Raw genomic sequence first — 22,080 nt, 5'->3', positions numbered from 1 at the left:
AAGAGAGTATTCCAGTCAACATTGTCAAAAGCTTTCTCTAAGTCTACAAATGCTAGAAACGTAGGTTTGCCTTTCCTTAATCTTTCTTCTAAGATAAGTCGTAAGGTCAGTATTGCCTCACGTGTTCCAGTATTTCTACGGAATCCAAACTGATCTTCCCCGAGGTCGGCTTCTACTAGTTTTTCCATTCGTCTGTAAAGAATTCGTGTTAGTATTTTGCAGCTGTGGCTTATTAAACTGATAGTTCGGTAATTCTCACATCTGTCAACACCTGCTTTCTTTGGAATTGGAATTATTATATTCTTCTTGAAGTCTGAGGGTATTTCGCCTGTTTCATACATCTTGCTTACCAGATGGTAGAGTTTCGTCAGGGCTGGCTCTCCCAAAGCCGTCAGTAGTTCCAATGGAATGTTGTCTACTCCGGGGGCCTTGTTTCGACTCAGGTCTTTCAGTGCTCTGTCAAATTCTTCACGCAGTATCGTATCTCCCATTTCATCTTCATCTACATCCTCTTCCATTTCCATAATATTGTCCTCAAGTACATGGCCCTTGTATAGACCCTCTATATACTCCTTCCACCTTTCTGCTTTCCCTTCTTTGCTTAGAACTGGGTTTCCATCTGAGCTCTTGATGTTCATACAAGTGGTTCTCTTATCTCCAAAGGTCTCTTTAATTTTCCTGTAGGCAGTATCTATCTTACCCCTAGTGAGATAAGCCTCTACATCCTTACATTTGTCCTCTAGCCATCCCTGCTTAGCCATTTTGCACTTCCTGTCGATCTCATTTTTGAGACGTTTGTATTCCTTTTTGCCTGCTTCATTTACTGCATTTTTATATTTTCTCCTTTCATCAATTAAATTCAATATTTCTTCTGTTACCCAAGGATTTCTACTAGCCCTCGTCTTTTTACCTACTTGATCCTCTGCTGCCTTCACTACTTCATCCCTCAAAGCTACCCATTCTTCTTCTACTGTATTTCTTTCCCCCATTCCCGTCAATTGTTCCCTTATGCTCTCCCTGAAACTCTGTACAACCTCTGGTTCTTTCAGTTTATCCAGGTCCCATCTCCTTAAATTCCCACCTTTTTGCAGTTTCTTCAGTTTTAATCTACAGGTCATAATCAATAGATTGTGGTCAGAGTCCACATCTGCCCCTGGAAATGTCTTACAATTTAAAACCTGGTTCCTAAATCTCTGTCTTACCATTATATAATCTATCTGATACCTTTTAGTATCTCCAGGGTTCTTCCATGTATACAACCTTCTATCATGATTCTTAAACCAAGTATTAGCTATGATTAAGTTGTGCTCTGTGCAAAATTCTACCAGGCGGCTTCCTCTTTCATTTCTTAGCCCCAATCCATATTCACCTACTACGTTTCCTTCTCTCCCTTTCCCTACACTCGAATTCCAGTCACCCATGACTATTAAATTTTCGTCTCCCTTCACTATCTGAATAATTTCTTTTATTTCATCATACATTTCTTCAATTTCTTCGTCATCTGCAGAGCTAGTTGGCATATAAACTTGTACTACTGTAGTAGGTGTGGGCTTCGTATCTATCTTGGCCACAATAATGCGTTCACTAAGCTGTTTGTAGTAGCTTACCCGCATTCCTATTTTCCTATTCATTATTAAACCTACTCCTGCATTACCCCTATTTGACTTTGTGTTTATAACCCTGTAATCACCTGACCATAAGTCTTGTTCCTCCTGCCACCGAACTTCACTAATTCCCACTATATCTAACTTTAACCTATCCATTTCCCTTTTCAAATTTTCTAACCTACCTACCCGATTAAGGGACCTGACATTCCACGCTCCGATCCGTAGAACGCCAGTTTTCTTTCTCCTGATAACGACATCCTCTTGAGTAGTCCCCGCCCGGAGATCCGAATGGGGGACTATTTTACCTCCGGAATATTTTACCCAAGAGGATGCCATCATCATTTAATCATACAGTAAAGCTGCATGCCCTCGGGAAAAATTACGGCCGTAGTTTCCCCTTGCTTTCAGCCGTTCGCAGTACCAGCACAGCAAGGCCGTTTTGGTTATTGTTACAAGGCCAGATCAGTCAATCATCCAGACTGTTGCCCTTGCAACTACTGAAAAGGCTGCTGCCCCTCTTCAGGAACCACACGTTTGTCTGGCCTCTCAACAGATACCCCTCCGTTGTGGTTGTACCTACGGTACGGCTATCTGTATCGCTGAGGCACGCAAGCCTCCCCACCAACGGCAAGGTCCATGGTTCATGGGGGGGGATAAATACAGTAATAATTAAGATTACTTAGCTCACGACTCTCTGCCTATAGCTTAAGCCTTTCTCTCTTACCTGTTGGTAGTTCCAGTGATGATCCAGGTACATTTTTTTTTTTTGTCATTGCTGAGGTCACATTTAAAATAACGGGACATTCTCTTCCGTTTTTGAAACACCTTTAAATAACTGTTAAAAATAAAAAAGTAAATTATTAAAAACTTGATGCCATCCCACATTGGCTAATATGACGTTCCTCCATGGCCGCGTCACTTTGTAAACACCTTCAGTGTTAACACAGATCACATGAAAATGAAAGAATATTCAAAGTTATGTTATTCGTAACAATTATCATTCAAAGTAACGAACGAAAAGGGTAAAATTACCCAAGAAAAGCCCGTACACAATCATCTGAAAAATCGTACTTTTGGATATGTTGCTTTCCTTTCTATAAATAATTATATTTGTGTGGATCAGCTCTAATATTTCGTATCATTAACGTTAAATGTACTGACACAGTTCGGAACGTTATTTTGAGCAATTAAAAAAACTTCAGAACAGTAATGGTACACACTACCCAGCACCACGAAATCAAGGACTGGATGAACAGTGAAAGACATTAGTCGACTATCAGCTATGAGAACAGCCAGTGTTTCTGCTTTGCTTCTTTCAAAAATATTGCTCCCCCCCCCCCCCACCCCACGAACACACACACACACACACACACACACACACACACACACACACACACACACATACATACATACACAGACGCTCTCTGTTGGCCACGACTGAAAAACTGCAGATGCTATGCACCGGTGTTGCTGTAGGACATGTTCAGTAAACCATTCGTTTCACTGACGGTAAATTTATTGGCAGTGGCAACCAGTAGGATGGTTTTTTCTGCCATTATCAGAGGTCCGTACTTTTTGTGTAGCCGTGGAGCCAGGTAATCGACAAGGCACTGTGCAAGCTCATGGACGCTCCATAATGGTATGGGCTGCGTTTATGTGGAATCGCCTGGGTCCTCTGGTCCAACTGAACCGATCGTTGACTGGAAACGGTTATTTTCAGCTACCTGGACACCATTTGCCGCCAAACAGCGATGGAATTTTCATGGGTGACAAAGCGCCATGTTGTTGTTGTTGTGGTCTTCAGTCCTGAGACTGGTTTGATGCAGCTCTCCATGCTACTCTATCCTGTGCAAGCTTCTTAATCTCCCAGTACCTACTGCAACCTACATCCTTCTGAATCTGCTTAATGTATTCATCTCTTGGTCTCCCTCTACGAGTTTTACGCTCCACGCTACCCTCCAATGCTAAATTTGTGATCCCTTGATGTCTCAGAACATGTCCTACCAACCGATCCCTTCTTCTTGTCAAGTTGTGCCACAAACTCCTCTCCAATCCTATTCAATACCTCCTCATTAGTTACGTGATCTACCCACCTTATCTTCAGCATTCTTCTGTAGCACCACATTTCGAAAGCTTCTATTCTCTTCTTGTCCAAACTGGTTATCGTCCATGTTTCACTTCCATACATGGCTACACTCCATACAAATACTTTCAGAAACGACTTCCTGACACTTAAATCTATACTCGATCTTAACAAATTTCTCTTCTTCAGAAACGATTTCCTTGCCGTTGCCAGTCTACATTTTATATCCTCTCTACTTCGGCCATCATCAGGTATTTCGCTCCCCAAATAGACTCCTTTACTACTTTAAGTGTCTCATTTCCTAATCTAATTCCCTCAGCATCATCCAACTTAATTCGACTACATTCCATTATCCTCGTTTTGCATTCGTTGATGTTCATCTTATATCCTCAAGACACTGTCCATTCCGTTCAACTGCTCTTCCAAGTCGTTTGCTATCTCTGACAGAATTACAATGTCATCGGCGAACCTCAAAGTTTTTATTTCTTCTCCATGGATTTTAGTACCTACTCCCAATTTTTCTTTTGTTTCCTTTACTACTTGCTCAATATACAGATTGAATAACATCGGGGAGAGGCTACAACCCTGTGCGCCGTGTTATCAGGCCATAATTATTGTTCATGATGGGTTTGAAGAACGTTGTGGACAATTCGCGTGAATGATCTCGTCAACCAGATCGCTCAACATCGATCCCATCCAACATTCGTGGAACATAATCAAGAGGCCAATTCATGCACAATCCAACAGCGGTGTCACTGTCTCCCATCAGATCAATGAAGTTAAGTGCTGTCGGGCTGGGCTAGCACTTAGCTGGGTGACCATCCAGTCTGCCAGGTGCTTTTGGCAAGTGGGGTGCACTCAGTCCTTGTGAGGCAAACCGAAGAGCTACTTGAGTGAGAAGTAGCGGCTCCGGTCTCATACAGCTGGAAGAGCCCCTCCATATCCGCATCCAGTGACGTCTGTGGTCTGAGGATGACACGGCGGCCGGTTGGTATCATTGGGCCTTCATGGTTTGTTCTGACAGAGTTTTGAGTTTGTATTGTATTGTATGTTAACTGGGGACCTAGAAACGACGGCCAGGCTCCGTCCCCGCCGCAGCCGCAGTTGTCCACGACGACTATCGCAGTCCACTTCACCCCTCCGCCACCCCACACGAACCCAGGCTTATTGTGCGGTTCGGCCCACGGTGGACACCCCAGGGAACGTCTCACACCAGACGAGTGTAACCCCTATGTTAGCGTGGTAGAGTAATGGTGGTGTACGCACACGTGGAGAACTTGTTTGCGCAGCAATCGCCGACATAGTGTGACTCAGGCGGAATAAGGGGAACCAACCCGCATTCGCCGAGGCAGATGGAAAACCGCCTAAAAACCATCCACAGACTGGCCGGCTCACCGGACCTCGACACAAGTCCGCCGGGCGGATTCTTGCCGGGGACCAGGCGCTCCTTCCCGCCCGGAAAGCCGTGTGTTAGGCTGCACGGCCAACCGGGAGGGTAGTTTTGAGTTTAGTTTTTAGTTCGTGCACAAACGCCTGCGTCGGCAACACTTCTGGGCGGCTGTAGACCCAAAATGGCTCAACATTTCTGCAGGGGCTTCCGACGACCTGTCCATACCACGTCGAGTTGCTGCGCTACGCCTTCCTAAAATGGGTCAGACGCAATATTAGCGGGTTTCCCATGACTTTTGGCACCTCAGTCTGTGTGTAGTAAGCTCGGTCGTGCCTTACCTGTGTCACAGTGACGGTCCCTGTATCGTAGTCCCTGGTGACGTTGACGAGTGGGTAGCCCGCCGTGTTTATCCACGGCCTCAGAGCCTCGCTGAAGGTCTTGCCGTCGGGCAGCAGAGGCTGGGGGTCGGCTTCCGACAGCGCCTCCTCCAGGCCGGCCAGCAGGAGCTCGTCTGAACCCTCGCTCAAGGCGCTGCATCAAAACAGGTTGGTTGGTTGGGGGAAGAGACCAAACAGCGAGGTTATCGGTCTCACAGGAGTAGGGATGGGGAAGGAAGTCGGCCGTGCCCTTTCAAAGGAACCATCCCGGCATTTGCCTCTAGCGATTTAGGGAAATCACGGAAAACCTAAATCAGGATGGCCGGACGCGGGACTGAACCGTCGTCCTTCCGAATGCGAGTCCAGTGTGCTAACCACTGCGCCACCTCGCTCGGTCAAAACAGGCACGGTGACACATCACCCCCAGTCACTTTGTCTGTGTAAACGTCTCATCCATCAAGGCATTAATAGTAATACTAGTAGTGTGGTGATATTATCGTCCATATTTTTAAAAAATTTTTTGTAAATATTTTATTGAAACTGTTAAAGCAGAAGTAGAGGCATCATCTTTGAAGTGAAATCGATGCTGAAACTCTTTGATAAGATTAAAATGAATCTACATATTAAGAAAAAGGGTGTAACATTTACTTTTAAATATTGTAAAGATATCCATTTGTTATAATTATTAAATGTAAAACGGTGCTATAATGTAATTATGTATGTAATAGCTACTGGCACTTAGGGCTGTATGAGATATGTGTAGTATAAAAGATGGAGTAGTTCCGTCAGGAACTGAAAGCTGTCTAAGCGTAGGAAAAGGTGGGAGCGGAAACGTTTGGCGCGCTTTGGCGGGCGCGAACAAAATCAGTCGGTGGCCAGTGATCTTAGAGGCAGCACGTACAGCGCCAGCATAGTGTGGAGTGTGCCGTATTGTTGCGTCTTGCCTCGGTTGGAAACTGCAGTTTATCACGGCCTGGTATGGGGAGAAAAACCGGCTGTTCATTATAAGATGGATCATCGCTATGAAGAGGAAATAGGTCCGACATGGATAACTGCTCTTGGCCGTTCAGACATTAATGCAGTTGTTGCCACCAACGCCACCGTCGCCGATCACAGCTTACAGGGTACGACACTTCAGTTGTGTATTACAGTGTGTGCCAGGAAGTCGAAATGTGCTTCAAGAATAATAACCACCACCCAAATTAACAATTGTGTCCACCTGGTAATTTATCCCGCTCATAAACCAAGCAGGATCCCAACCTGGTACATGAAAATTCCGAGTGACCTGTATTCAGCCACGACTGTGAAATCTTTAATATATTGTTGGCAAATCAGTGATTAATCAGTGAAATAATTCATGGAAAGAATGAGAATTTCATAATTAACATTGCTATTATTTTCTGTGTTAAAATGATCACGTAAGGTTATGCCAGATTCAGAGACCACATTAGATAAATTGTTTACTGCTTTCACAATACGTATTAATGAAAGGAAATACTAAGTTGATGATTAATGGTGATAAATAGTAACGTTAAACAGTTTATAGTGAATCAATGAAATGTTGAGTACCAAATACGTTGATGTAGAAACCCTCTCCTTCCGAAATTTACTTTTGCTTTCATGAAATCAATCCGTTTGCTTAAGCAATTGGGTACTGTAGTTTTGTTTCGAGCGGCTACACTTTTCTTGTATTGCTGAACCATCTTTTATCTAAACGTAAAGTCTGTTTGGTAAGTAGGGAGTTGCGATCTTTTCTGCTGGCCTACTCAGCTTCATTACGTGTGCCTAATTAGACTGGCGAATAATAGTGTACCACTAACCACATATATTGTTATCGATGTAGAATAGTAGTCTAACTACTGTTATTTACCATACCTCTCAACTAATAACTTATTTGTTAAAGTTTGACGCTTATTCGTTAGTGAACACACACGGTTTTTACACTTGTTTTTGTGGTTTTGCTATCCGGATAGGTAACTGTATTTCTGTTTGTTACATTGCTTATTATTACAAATGGTTCAAATGGCTCTGAGCACTATCGGACTTAACATCTATGCTCATCAATCCCCTACAATTGAGAACTACTTAAACCTAACTAACCTAAGGACATCACACAACTCCCAGTCATCACAAGGCAGAGAAAATCTCTGACCCCGCCGGGAATCGAACCCGGGAACCCGGGCGCGGGAAGCGAGAACGCTACCGCACGACCACTTATTATTACAGTTGGCTTTGCATGACAGTATGTGTTGTAAACCAGTTCAGAGAATACAAAATACATGCAAGTATTACATCTGGTTTTACATATCAGGTTAGTAAATAACACACACAAGTCAAAGGGAGGAATATTACAGTATGAGGAGCGTTCAATAGGGAATGCAACATATTTTTTCTCTTGGACAATTTAGCTTGAAAAATGTAAAATTTGTTGTATCGTGGAGTATTCCCGTTTCAGTCCCTGTACTTTCATGAAGTTCTGATAGGTTGCGCCACTGTGTGTTGCCTTCAAAATGGCTTCTGTGACGGAGGTGCTTTCCAAGCAAAGAGCTATCATTGAGCCTCTTTTGGCGCACAACCAGATCATCGCAGGTATTCAGAGGCGCTTGCAGAATGTCAGTCCTCTGGAAAATAACAAAAGCACGGTGAGTCGTTGGGCGAGGCGGCTGACATCATCACAATAAGGTCGCACGAACACAGCCGATCTGCCGCGTTCCAGTCGTCCTACAGTGGTGGAACGTGCGGACACTCTCATTCGACGGATCAGAATTAAACACCTCCCTGCTGAATACTGAACATCTCTGTTGGTAGTGATGACACACCCTTCCACCAGTTGGGGTACCCAGAGGAATGTGCGCGCTGCGTTCATCGCAGAAGGCCATAAACAGCCTTGGTCCAATGAAGGATGCACTGCAGAAGAAACAGTACATGGATGATTGAGAGCTTACTGGTGCAACAAGTGGTTGGCTCTGATGTCGACCAGAAGAGTGACGTCATGCAGGCATACAGACCTTTCCAGAAAGGTGACGTAAGGCCGTCACATTGATGGTAGAATGCGTTGAGGAATTGGTTTTTGTAGCCGAAAGTATTGCAGTCCTGCATAAAACCAACCTGCTTTCAGAAAAAAAGTGTGCCATTACATATTGAACGCCCGTCATCGTAGTAGTAGTGGGTGACAAAAACAAAGTGATTGACAGTGGAACAGGGGATGGAGAAATGTTGTCGGTACGCTGCTATCTGACTGCCCTGTAGGGATGCGGAAGCAACAGCTTTGCACTTCAGTACCGAATTCTTTCGTACGTTGACCCTTAACCGGCAGTAATTAATTGCACGATCAAAGAGAGTTATCACTTTTCTGTAGGTTTGTTTATAAATAAATAAATAAATAAATAAATCTTCTGCTACCAGTCACGATTTTCTTTATTTTACTATTCGCACGACGCGTTTCGAGAAATAATTCCCATTTTCAAGTGCGTTTTTATGATGTGTGTTAAGCCATTTCTTTTGATGTTGTCAGTGTGTGTGAGTCTGCTTCATTTTGTTGACTTTTACTGTAATACATAAGAAACGCGATTTTTAGTTGGGTATCAATTCTTTCTGTGAGGTTAGAGCATACACACACAACAAACACACTACATCAGCAATAGCAACACACATACATAATACAGGACACCCATTTGGAAAAATAGAGCAAAATGTCAAAGTACTCCACCGACTAGATAAAGGACGTAAAATGGATTTGCTTGAAGAACTGGAGATATATTCACATTACAGAAAATATGAAGATAAAATGTTAAATGAAAAACTTGAAAGTGAATCAGTGAATTTCTTCAGATGTTTCGATAATATACTTAAATAAAAATACTAAAACATAGAAATAAGCACAATTGTAAAATCAGTATAAGTAATTCATGAACCAAATTGTAAAGATAAATTAACCTCTGTACAAAAGCATATCATAATCTGTGGAAGAGCTATAATGTTATCTCTGTGAACTACCTATAAGAAGATCTTTGTAACTCTTTTGTTTATATAAGATATTTTCGATGTGTAAAATGTACAAGTTGTGTGTGATGTTAAGTGTGTGTGACTCTCTACACAAATGGACCATTAGAAAATTGTAAGTACAAATTGTTCTCAAACTTTAGCCACTAACCTCACAGAAAGAATTGATATCCAACTAAAAATCGCGTTTCTTATGTATTACAGTAAAAGTCAACAAAATGAAGCAGACTCACACACACTGACAACATCAAAAGAAATGGCTTAACACACATCATAAAAACGCACTTGAAAATGGGAATTATTTCTCGAAACGCGTCGTGCGAATAGTAAAATAAAGAAAATCGTGACTGGTAGCAGAAGATTTATTTATAAACGAACCTACTGTATCTACAGTCGCAGGCTTTCAAAAACCATTTATAATGGATCAAATCACTTTTCTGTACTTTTGAGGTACTGGCTGCAGTATTTTGCGTATTATAAAAAAAAGAGCAAAAAGAAAGAAAACACATGACGAAAGAGAATCACAACAGGTACGTTTACAAACACAGTGCGACCTATACCGTTCTCTGATAGGTTGTTGATATGGTGGCTCCTCTGTAAACAACTAACCATCTGCCACATTGTTCATCATCACCTTCGTCTTCCCTCTATCCAAAATCTAGTCGGGTTGGGATATCAATGGTACTTCGCCACTTCACTCGGTCTTTCCACCATTCTTCTTCCACAATTTGGTTCCGTAGCAGATTCCTCCTCCTTAACTCATCTTTATTGTGTTCATCCATCTTGTTCTCGGTCTTCCACTTGGTCTCTTGCCCTCAATCTTGAACTCCATCATTTTTCTTGGTATTCTTCTCTCCCATCCTCTTCACACACCCAAACCATTTTAATCTATTCTTTTAAATTTTCTTAGTCAACTTCTCCACTCCAGTTTCCTTCCTACAATCTTCATTTTACATTCTGTCTCTCCTCCTCTTCCGTAGCATACTTCTCAGAAACTTCATTTCAGTGGACTGTATCCTACTCTCCTCTAGTCACAGTCCAAGTCTCTGAGCTGTAAATTAGGTGTGAAGTAAGTCTTGTATAGCACCAGCTTGCACCTCATTGGCACTTCCCTTCCTCACACCAAGCCCCTCACACACTGGTAAAACGTACTACTCTGTTGTATTCTTTTGCTAATTTCTGCCTCCAAACATGCATTCCCCATTAATACACTTTACAGATATTTAAAGTCGTCCACTATTTCAATATCCCATCCCTTAATATGAATTTGTCCCTTATCCTCTCTATCCGCTCTGGTTACCACCATTGTCTTGCTTTTCTCCACACTAAATTTCTTTCCATATTTCTCGACCTTATCATTTAGGATGTCTATTTGTTTACCTCCTTACTGCTTGTTCCCCACACCACAATATCATCAGCAAATAGTAACAGAATCATCTCCCTTCCTCTAAGGGCTTCTTTCGTCTCTTTGACTATTTCATCCAACACCATTGTAAATAGTAGTGGTGATAGCACAGTTCCTTGTCTTAGTCCCGTAACATTCTTAAACAATTCAGTTCTTCCAACTGGTGTCTGCACACAACTAGAGCTTTTTCCATACATTGCCTGGATGACTTCAAGTGTTTGCTTTCCAACTCTCTTTTCCCTGGAACACCGTCATATGGTTTCGCTAGGTCGAGAAATGTCATCACCAGATCTTCCCCATACTCCCAATGTCTTTCCATCAACTGTCCAACTGGGTCCACTGTTGATCTACCATGACGAAAGCGTTTGCCAAAAAACAGTCAAACGATATTCCACAGTCTTGGTATCCAATGTTCAATGAAGGTAGTAACATGTTAATTATTTACCCAGTACCTTTCTACTCTGCAACTTAGCTCTACTTGTAACAGTCAAAGATTTTTCTCTTTTTTAAGTTGTAACTTAAGTAAGTATTGACCATTTGAAAATGTTAAATATCTGGCACAAGCACGGAAATATTAATCAGACAAGGCGTTCATGGTGTAACAATTTTCATTTCCGCCACTTTAGTACGTACCAGTGAGCTACATGTTCTCAGACGCATTGATGTAGTCTAGCCCTCATTCCAGTGAGGCAGAATCACAACATACATTTCCTTGCATCAGGGGTTGTTCTTTTAACTAAAACGCGAATTTCACCACATAGAAGGTGAAGTAATGGTCACTGTATGACACAAGATAGACACAGAATTTAAACATGGTACTTACTTTGCCTTGAGATAGCGACTAAGTCCATCGTAGAACACATCTGTTCCCAAGGCGTGCTGCATCATACGGATCACTGAGCCACCTACAAAGAAACGATACACAGCGCTTAGATCTCGTACACTCACTGTTTCTTTCCGAGTCAGATAAAAGGCAGATCTCAACACAGTTGAGAAAACGCGCCATTGCCAAAAGGTTATTTGGCAGAAAGGAGGAGTGCTCCAGCACACGTAGAAGTTTACTATATGTAGCTTATGCAGCATGAATGATACAGTGATTCGGAGCGCAGTGTGAGCTGAGTACATAAACATACATAATGTGACATTGACATACTAATAAATCTACCCGAGGGAAACACTTTGACTTTGATCAGCTTTGAATATGTTATATTGTAGAGCAACATGAAAGATACATATTATTTTACACCTACCCATGTGGTCATTAATGGGGGTGAAATATCTCCATTAAAAAACGAATTTTTCTCGAAATACATCCCCCACTCTATTGTTTTTGATTTCGACATTTGACTAATAGCAAAATGTACAGCTTCGCTATTATGAAATTCAAACATATAAGATGAAGTGGTATTCCAAAATGCATCTGTCAGAAATAAGGAAGAAATATCTCTGTATCGCTGTAAGAACATATTCTTACAGCGATATATATATATATATATATATATATATATATATATATATATATATATATATATATATATATATATACTACTGGCCATTAAAATTGCTACACCACGAAGATGACGTCCTACAGCCGCGAAATTTAACCGACAGGAAAAAGATGCTGTGATATGCAAATGATTAGCTTTTCAGAGCATTCACACAACGCTGGCACCTGTGGCTACACCTACAACGTGCCGACATAAGGAAAGTTTCCAACCGATTTCTCATACACAAACAGCAGTTAACCGGAGATGCCTGGTGAAACGTTGTTGTGATATCTCGTGTAAGGAGGAGAAATGCGTACCATCACGTTTCCGACTTTGATAAAGGTCGGATTGTAGCCTATCGCGATTGCGGTTTATCGTATCGCGACATTGCTGCTCACGTTGGTCGAGATCCAATGACTGTTAGCAGAATATGAAATCGGTGGCTTCAGGAGGGTAATACGGAACGCCATGCTGGATCCCAACGGCCTCGTACCACTAGCAGGCGAGATGACAGGCATTTTATCCGCATTGCTGTAACGGATCGTGCAGCCACATCTCGATCCCTGAGTCAACAGATGGGGACGTTTGTAAAACAACAACCATCTGCACAAACAGTTCGACGACGTTTGCAGCAGCATGGACTATCAGCTCGGAGACCATGGCTGCTGTTAGCCTTAAACGCTGCATCACAGACAGGAGCGCCTGCGATGGTGTACTCAACGACGAAGCAGGGTGCACGAATGGAAAAAAACTCATTTTTTCGGATGAATCCAGGTTCTGTTTACAGCATCATGATGGCCGCATCCGTGTTTGGCGACATCGCAGTGAACGCACTTTGGAAGCGTGTATTCGTCATCGCCATACTGGCGTATCACCCGGCGTGATGGTATGGGGTGCCTTCGGTTACACGTCTCGGTCACCTCTTGTTCCCATTGACGGCACTTTGAACAGTGGACGTTACATTTCAGACGTGTTACGACCTGTAGCTCTACCCTTTATTCGATCCCTGCAAAACCCTACATTTCAGCACGATAATGCACGACCGCATGCTGCAGGTCCTGTACGGGCCTCTCTGGATACAGAAAATGTTCGACTGCTGCCCTGGCCAGCACATTCTCCAGATCTCTCACCAATTGAAAACGCCTGGTCAATGGAGGCTGAGCAACTGGCTCTTCACAATCTTGTTGAAGCTGCATGGGCAGCCATCCAAGCTCTGTCTGACTCAATGCCCAGTCGTATCAAGGCCGTTATTACGGCCAGAGTTGGTTGTTCAGGGTACTGATTTCTCAGGATCTATGCACCCAAATTGCGTGAAAATGTAATCACATGTCCGTTCTAGTATAATATATTTGTCCAATGAATACCCGTTTATCATCTGCATTTCTTCTTGGTGTAGCAATTTTAATGGCCAGTTATATATATATATATATATATATATATATATATATATATATATATATATATATATGACAGAATTACCCCAGGTGGTAACCAATCCACTCGTCGACAGACGACAACTGGGTTTTCGGATTCTGGGGAACCCGGGCCATCACGATCAGAGTTCTCAAGCAAACTTCGTCCCAAGGTTCCCATGTACATTGGTACCTTTAACATTGAGACCCTAATTCAACCTGGAAAATTACACAACTTAGAGCTAGACCAACAAAAAATTAAGATCTTAGCGTTACAAGAAACTAGATTCACGGATGAAAATACAATAGACTATGGAAACTATCGCTTCTTCAAGAGCAAGACCGACAAACGAATTGCCAATGGTACGCCACTCCTGGGCATGGCATTTGCGGTGCACAGAAATATATTAGGCTCAATTAGAGAGGTCTCTTCCATAAATAATCGCCTCATGACCATGCGTATCCAGTGCGCCAACAAGAAATACACATTGATAAATGTTCATGCACCCACAAACATAGACAACAAAAAACGCCAACTACAAACTGAAAAATTCTGGACTAAACTTGAAGATGTCATGACCAAAATTCCCCGGGATGATATCAAAATCTTAATGGGAGATTTCAATGCACAAATTGGCAGAGAGAAAGAACACCAAAAAACTGTAGGAAAATATCCAGCACACAGATTCACCAACAGAAACGGACTGAGATTTATTGAACTATGCCAACAAAATAATCTAAAAATAATGTCTACATCTTTGAGAAAAAAACCTAGAAAACAAAAGACCTGGAGGTCCCCCATACAAGAGATCGGCGAATATCAGATTGACCACATTGCCATCTCCTATTTCGTACAGAAAGAGATCCATGATGTCCAAGTCCGCAGTGGGGCGAACATTGACTCAGACCACTACTTAACACGCATTAAAGTGAAATTCACCCCAAAAAAATTCTATCCGAAGAAAACACACATGATGAAATTTGACACACGAACAATCAAAGAAACCAATCTGAAGGAGGAGTGGGAAAAGGAACCAGCTGACTCTTGGGAAAAATTTCGAACAAAAATTACAAAGAAGGCAAAAGAACTGATCCCATTGAAAAAGAACACAAAACACCCCTGGTGGGACTCTGGATGTGAGAAAGCGCTGGAAGAAAGAAAGAAAGAAAGCCTTTCTGAAGTATAACAGTAAAAAATTCCCAGAAAATCTAGATCACTTCCACAACACCAGAAGACAAGTGGCAAAAACAATCAGACAAGTCAAGAGGAAGTACCTCAAGGAACAGTGTGAGTCTATTGAAGAAAATTTCCGTAACTATAATGTGCGAGACTTCTATAAGACCTTTGCTGGGAGAATCAATGGATACGGCTCACGAAAACTATATTTCAGAAAACCAGATGGAAAACTAGCGCTGACAAATCGGGAAAATTGTGAGGAGCTGGCAAGATACTTTTCCGGACTCCTCAATTGCCCTGAACCTTCTTCAAGATTCCCTCAAGAAACTGCTGTCTACACAAATCCAGAATCCCCACCACCTACACTAGAGGAGATCCAAGACATATTCATAGACTGAAAAACAACAAGGCATCCGGAGAAGATAATATCACTGCAGAACTACTTAAAAATCTTGGACCAAATTCCCTCAAAGAACTCACTCAAATCATCACAGACATTTGGCAGACAGAAAAACTACCAGAAGATTGGAAATGCGCCCTAATTCATCCACTGCATAAAAAGGTAGACATGGCAGATATAAACAACTATCGAGGAATCTCCCTTCTCGAAGTCACTTATAAAATCCTCTCAGCTTGTCTTCTTCAACGAACACAAGAACAACTCGAACACAGTATTGGTGAATACCAAGCTGGCTTTCGCCCTCACCGATCCTGTGCAGAACAAATTTTCAATTTGAAGACAACACTAAAATACAAAGCAGTCAGAAACAGTCCGATCATTTGTTCCTTTGTTGATTTCGCAAAGGCTTATGATTCAATCGATAGGCAATCTCTCTTTATTATCCTTGAGGAGCTAGGACTCGATCCGAAAACCCTAAACCTTATCAAAGAAACGCTCACAAACACAACTTCTAAGATAAAATTCCTGGGTGAAATATCAGAGCCCTTCCTGATCAAAACCGGCGTCAGACAAGGTGACGGCTTGTCTCCACTCCTCTTCAATCTTGTCTTAGACAAAGTCATCCGAGAATGGGAAAAAGAACTGAAGAATCAAAATTACTGGAAGCCTATACAACTAGGAAGATCTAAAGATGGTATTAAAATTTCATGCTTGGCATTTGCAGATGACGGGGCCATTCTAGCAGAAAACGAGACCACAGCAATTAAACAGATAGACATTCTCAAAGAATGCGCCGAAAAAGTTGGGCTACAAATTTCCTTCCAAAAAACCAAATTCATCTGCTCAAAATTTGAAACTCAAAAACTGTCTACAAAATATGGACAAATTGAGAGAGTTCCATTCTTTAAATACTTAGGCGAGGTCCTAGAACCCACAGGGGGAGAGAAAACTGCACAAAAAGTTCGACTGCAAAAACTGAAAAGAGCATACTGGAAAACCCACAACACCTACAATAAAACGTGTCTATCCATTCACTCAAAAATACGACACTACAATACAGTAATCAAGCCCGAAGCACTATATGCTAGCGAAACACTCACACTCCATAGAAAAGGCGGCCTGGAAGGCATCCTGAAAGAGGAACGCAAAATTATCAGAAAGATTCTTGGCCCAAAAAGAACTGAGGATGGATACAGGTTACAGTCTCGGAAAACTACAGAAAAATTATCTAACCTCGCCGCAGACATCCGGAAAAGAAGACTAAAATTTTACGGTCATATCCACAGACTCCCAACACCCAGACTCTCCCACAAAATTTTAATATACATTGAAAAATTGAAAACCATACCCTGGATACAAGAAACCAAAACAGATCTAGCAAATGCACAAATAAATTCTTCAGAAGTTATAAACAGAAATGTATACAGGCAAAAAATCAATAGTTGGAAAGTACAACCCGAGAATGAAGTTTGCAAGAGACAGGGGACAAAATGGACAGAGGAAAGAAAGAGAATTCATGGGGAAAGAATGAGAGAAGTTTGGAGAATTAAAAAATTGAATCGGAAAAGCTTTGCGTGATCCGTATGGGTCCAATCGCACATTATATATATATATATATATATATATATATATATATATATATATATATATATACGACGGTTGGAACTTAATTAATGGTAATTACTTAGTCACAACCGTTACAGAAGAGTTACATGTTCGCACCTGTTACTTTCCTTCAAAGTAGTAACCAGCGTTAGGTAGAACCCGTTGTCAGCGACGTGAAAGGCGTAGCATACCGCAAGCAGAGCCTGTTCTGTTGATGGTGCGAATGGAGTGGTCTAAATTTATGGTGATTCTCGTGTACGACTGTGATGGTGTTATCCTAATGCATTACGTTCCTCCACAGCAGACCGTCAATACACAGTATTACTGTTCGCTTTTGGAGCATCACCTGCGACCAGCTTTGCGAAAGAAGCGGCGACACTTTCTGTGCAATCCACCCATAATTTTGTACGACAATGCGTGGGCGCATACAGCGCAAGCTGTGGCTGCTCTGTACGGTCGATGGGACTGGGAAGTACTGTAACGTCCACCATACTCCCCGGACTTAAGTGCTTGTGACTTTGATTTGATTCCGAAGACGAAGGAACCACTTCGCGGCATTCACTCCAGATCTGTTCCAATGATTCGACAGGCAGTAGACAGCTCCATTCGCACCATCAACAGAACAGGCTCTGCTAACGGTATATTACGTCTTCCACATCGCTGGCAACGGGTTCTACACAACGTTGGTGACTACTTTGAAGGACAGTAAACAGTACAAACATTTAACTCTTTCGTATCGGTTGTGAATAAATAGTTGCCACAATTTAAGTCCCAACCCTCGCATATATAGGGTGAGGCAATTAAACGTGAACAAACGAAATTTTACTTTAAAAGAAAATTTATTAGAACAAAATACAAATGGAATACTTTTACGTATAAGTAATGCTATCTCTCAAGACTAATATTACTCGATGTAATCCCCTTCAGTCGCTATGATTTCACACACATTTGAACATTTTTTTGATCTCCTGGTGACTTTATTAGTCAATAAACGACAGCGTCATCTGCCAACAACCGAAGACGGCTGCTCAGATTGTCTCCGAAACCGTTTATATAGATAAAGAACAGCAAAGGGCCTATAACACTACCTTGGGGAACGCCTGAAATCACTTCTGTTTTACTCGATGACTTTCCGTCAATTACTACGAAATGAGACCTCTCTGATAGGAAACCGCAAATCGAGTCACATAACTGAGACGATATTCCATAAGCACGCAATTTTACTACGAGCCGCTTGTGTGGTACCGTGTCAAAAGCCTTCCGGAAATCCAGTAATACAGAATCGATCTGAAATCCCTTGTCAATAGCACTCAGCACTTCATGTGAATAAACAGCTAGTTGTGCTTCACAGAAACGATGTTTTCTAAACCGATGTTGACTGTGTGTCGATATACCGTTTCCTTCGAGGTAATTCATAATGTTCGAACACAATATATGTTCTAAAATCCTGCTGCATATCGACGTTAACGATATGGGCCTGTAACTTCTTGAATATTGGTGTGACCTGTGCAACTTTCCAGTCTTTGAGTAAGGGATCTTTCGTCGAGCGAACGGTTGTATATGATTGTTAAGTATGGAGCTAATTGATCAGCATACTTCGAAAGGAACCTAATTGGTGTGCAGTCTGGACCAGAAGACTTGCTTTTATTGATTTGAGTTGCTTCACTACTCCGAGGATATGTACTTCTACGTTACTCATGTTGGCAGCTGTTCGCGATTCGAATTCTAGAATATTTATTTCGTCTTCTTTTGTGAAAGCATGTCGGAAGGCTGTGTTTAGTAAATCTGCTTTGGCAGGACCGTCATAGATAGTATCTCCATTGATATAGCCCAGAGAAGGTACTGATTGTTTCTTGCCGCTAACATACTTCACATACGACCAGAATCCCTTTGGATTTTCTGCCAGGTTTCGACACAAAGTGGTGTAGGCGTCTCGCATTGAACTCCGCGCGAAGTTTCGAGCTTCTGTAAAGGGTCTCCAATCTTGGAGATTTTGCGTCTGTTTAAATTTGGCACGTTTGTTTCGTCGTTCCTGCAAACAGTCTTCTAACCCGTTTTGTGTACCAAGGAGGATCAGCTCCGTCGTTTGTTAGTTTATTTGGTATAGACTTCTCAATTGCTGCCGATAATATTTCTTTGAATTCAAGCCACATCTGGTCTACACGTATATTATTAGTTTGGAAGTAGTGGAGATAGTCTCTCAGAAAAGCGTCAAGTGAATTTCTATCTGCTGTTTTGAATAGGTATATTTTTCGCTTATTTTTCGAGGATTTGGGGATTACAATATTCAATCTCACTCTGACAACCTTGTGTCCACTAATGCCTATATCGGTTTTGATGTTGGTTATTAGCTCAGGATTATTTGCTGCTACGAGGTCAAGTGTGTTTTCACAATTGTTTACAATTCGCGTGGGTTCATGGACTAACTGCTCGAAATATTTTTCAGAGAATGCGTTTAGCACAATTTCGGATGATATTTTATGTGTACCTCCGGAATTAAAGATGTATTTTCGTCAACATATCGAGGGTAAATTAGAGTCACCACCAGATGTTATCATAAGAGTCGGGTACGTGTTTGAAATCAAACTCAAGTTTTCTTTGAACCTTTCAGCGACTGTATCATCTGAACTGGGAGGTCGGTAAAAGGATCCAATTTATTTTATTCCGGTTGCCAACAATGACCTCTGCCCATACTCACAGGAAGTATCTACTTCAACTTCGCGACAAGTTAAACTGCTTCTAACAGCAAGAAACACTCCACCGCCAACCGTGTTTAGCCTATCTTTTCGGAACGCCGGTAGGTTCTTCGTAACAATTTCGGCTGAGCCTATATCCGGCTTTAGCCAGCTTTCAGTGCCTATAACGATTTGAGCATCAGTGCTTTCTATTAGCGCTTGGAGCTCTGGTACTTTCCCAACACAGCTACGACAATTTACAACAGTTATATCAATGGTTCCTGTATCTATGTTATTCCTGTGTTCAGCCTGCACCCTTTGTGACTGCAGCCCATCTTGTGTTTTCCCGAGACCTAAAACTCCGCCCAGTCCACGCCACACAGCCCCTGCTACCCGTGTAGCCGCCTCCTGCGTATAGTGGACACCTGCGAAACCTAACCACCCTTTGGCATTAATCAAAACTTGCAGGTAAACTTCTTTTGTGACAGTTTGATCCTCTTGAAAGAAATGTGACGGCATGACATCACACAACAGCTAGAAGGTCAACCGCAGACTCCTCCGAGGCATTAGACTCGGCCACAATATCCTAAACAGATGATCTCTGGTACACAAAGAATCGAACTATCTCAGTGGGCGAACGCCCAGCGTGAAGGCTATGGATAATCGCGGCTTTTCGTTTGTACTCTCCACTTTTCCGTAACATCTCGGTCACTTTGAGGTTCTGACTGTTTACTAGTTGCCTATGGCTTTCAAGAACGCCAATAGCGTCCACCGGCGGAACTACGATTTGGCGGGAATTTCAAAATGAAACTTGTCCGTATGTAAGTGCTGCACCCTGTATATATTAATTTTAGGGAATATAAAAATTACTTGGGTTATACTTGTGTTTTATTCTAACATTTGAGCTATTTTTTGTTTTCAACCTATAACCTTCTAAAATTTTGTTACGTTATATTTGAAATAGTTTGTACATTTGTGCTGTAACATTATTTTCAATCTGTACAATAATGTGTAAGAAATGCTCAGAGCACTTTGATTTTATGCGCCAGGCAAACTGATTTCTTAAAGGACTGTTTCGCACCTCTAACGGTTTTATGAGCAAGCATAAAAAATGTGTATGTGGCTGATTTTGCTCTACACTGCGACATATTCAAAGTCGATCAGTATCGATGTTTATCCGTTGGGTAGGTTTGTTTATAGTTAGTCAGGCACGTACATATTCTGTAGTTCACTCAGCGCGATACACACTCATGCTCATAAATTAAGGATAATGCTGATACATGGTGAAACAACGCTCTGTTGGGCGGTCTGCGGGTTTAAATCACCTCGGGGTATGACCATGCGGTGCATTTGACCTGCGGTCGTCGCACGGTGGCGCTGGCAGCAGTCCACATATGCAGAGGTGTGTCGGTGCATGTCAGAGTACCTTGCAGCGAGTAGGTGTGCAGACATTTTCAGACGTGCTAATAGTGACTGTGTGTTGAAAATGGCTCAAAGAACATATATTGATGACGTTTTGAGGGGTAGAATACTAGGGCGACTGGAGTCTGGTCAAACACAGCAGGTCGTAGCACGGGTCCTCCGTGTGCCACAAAGTGTGATCTCAAGATTATGGCAACGGTTCCAGCAGACAGGAAACGTGTCCAGGCGCTACAGTACGGGATGTCCACAGTGCACAACACCACAAGAAGACCGATATCTCACCATCAGTGCCCGCAGACGGCCACGGAGTACTGCAGGTAGCCTCGCTCAGGACCTTACTGCAGCCACTGGAACAGTTGTCTCCAGACACACAGTCTACAGACGACTGAGCAGGCATGGTCTATTCGCCCAGAGACCTGAAAGGTGCATTCCACTGACCCCTGGTCACAGGAGAGCCCATAAAGTGCATGGTCATTGGAACAGTGGTCCCACGTTATGTTCACGGACGAATCCAGGTATAGTCTGGACAGTGATTCTGGCCGGATTTTCATCTGGCGTGAACCAGGAACCAGATACCGTCCCCTTAATGTCCTTGAAAGGGACCTGTATGGAGGTCGTGGTTTGATGGTGTGGGGTGGGATTATGCTTGGTGCACGTACAGCCCTGTATTTCTTTGACAGAGGAAATGTAACAGGTCAGGTGCGTTGGGACATCATTTGGAACCAGTATGTCCATCTTTTCAGGGGTGCAGTGAGTCCCACCTACCTCCTGATGGATGATAACGCACGACCCCACCGAGCTGCCATCGTGGAGGAGTACCTTGAAACAGAAGATATCAGGTGAAATGGAGTGGCCTGCCTGTTCTCCAGATCTAAACCCCATCGAGCACCTCTGGGATGCTCTCTGTCGACGTATCGCTGCACGTTTTCACGCCCCTACGATACTTCAGGAGCTCCGACAGGCACTGGTGCAAGAATGGGAGGCTATACCCCAGCAGCTGCTCGACCACCTGATCCAGAGTATGACAACCCGTTATGC

General features: G+C 42.5%; 1 protein-coding gene across 1 annotated transcript in view; it reads right to left on the bottom strand.

Annotated features, from left to right (window-relative positions):
- LOC126215136 (aminopeptidase N-like) overlaps positions 1–22,080 on the bottom strand; it is a 172,133-nt gene that overhangs the window by 48,337 nt on the left and 101,716 nt on the right. The window contains exons 9-10 of the mRNA XM_049941799.1: positions 11,688–11,769; positions 5,419–5,611 (exon numbers count right to left, since the gene is read on the bottom strand). Of these exons, the coding sequence (XP_049797756.1) occupies positions 5,419–5,611; positions 11,688–11,769 (275 nt within the window). The remainder of the gene's footprint in view (positions 1–5,418; positions 5,612–11,687; positions 11,770–22,080) is intronic.

Source organism: Schistocerca nitens, chromosome 12 (assembly GCF_023898315.1).
Source record: "Schistocerca nitens isolate TAMUIC-IGC-003100 chromosome 12, iqSchNite1.1, whole genome shotgun sequence".
Lineage (NCBI taxonomy): Eukaryota > Metazoa > Arthropoda > Insecta > Orthoptera > Acrididae > Schistocerca > Schistocerca nitens.
Note: the sequence above shows the minus strand (reverse complement) of the source record. Positions and strands in the feature narration are given on the sequence as shown.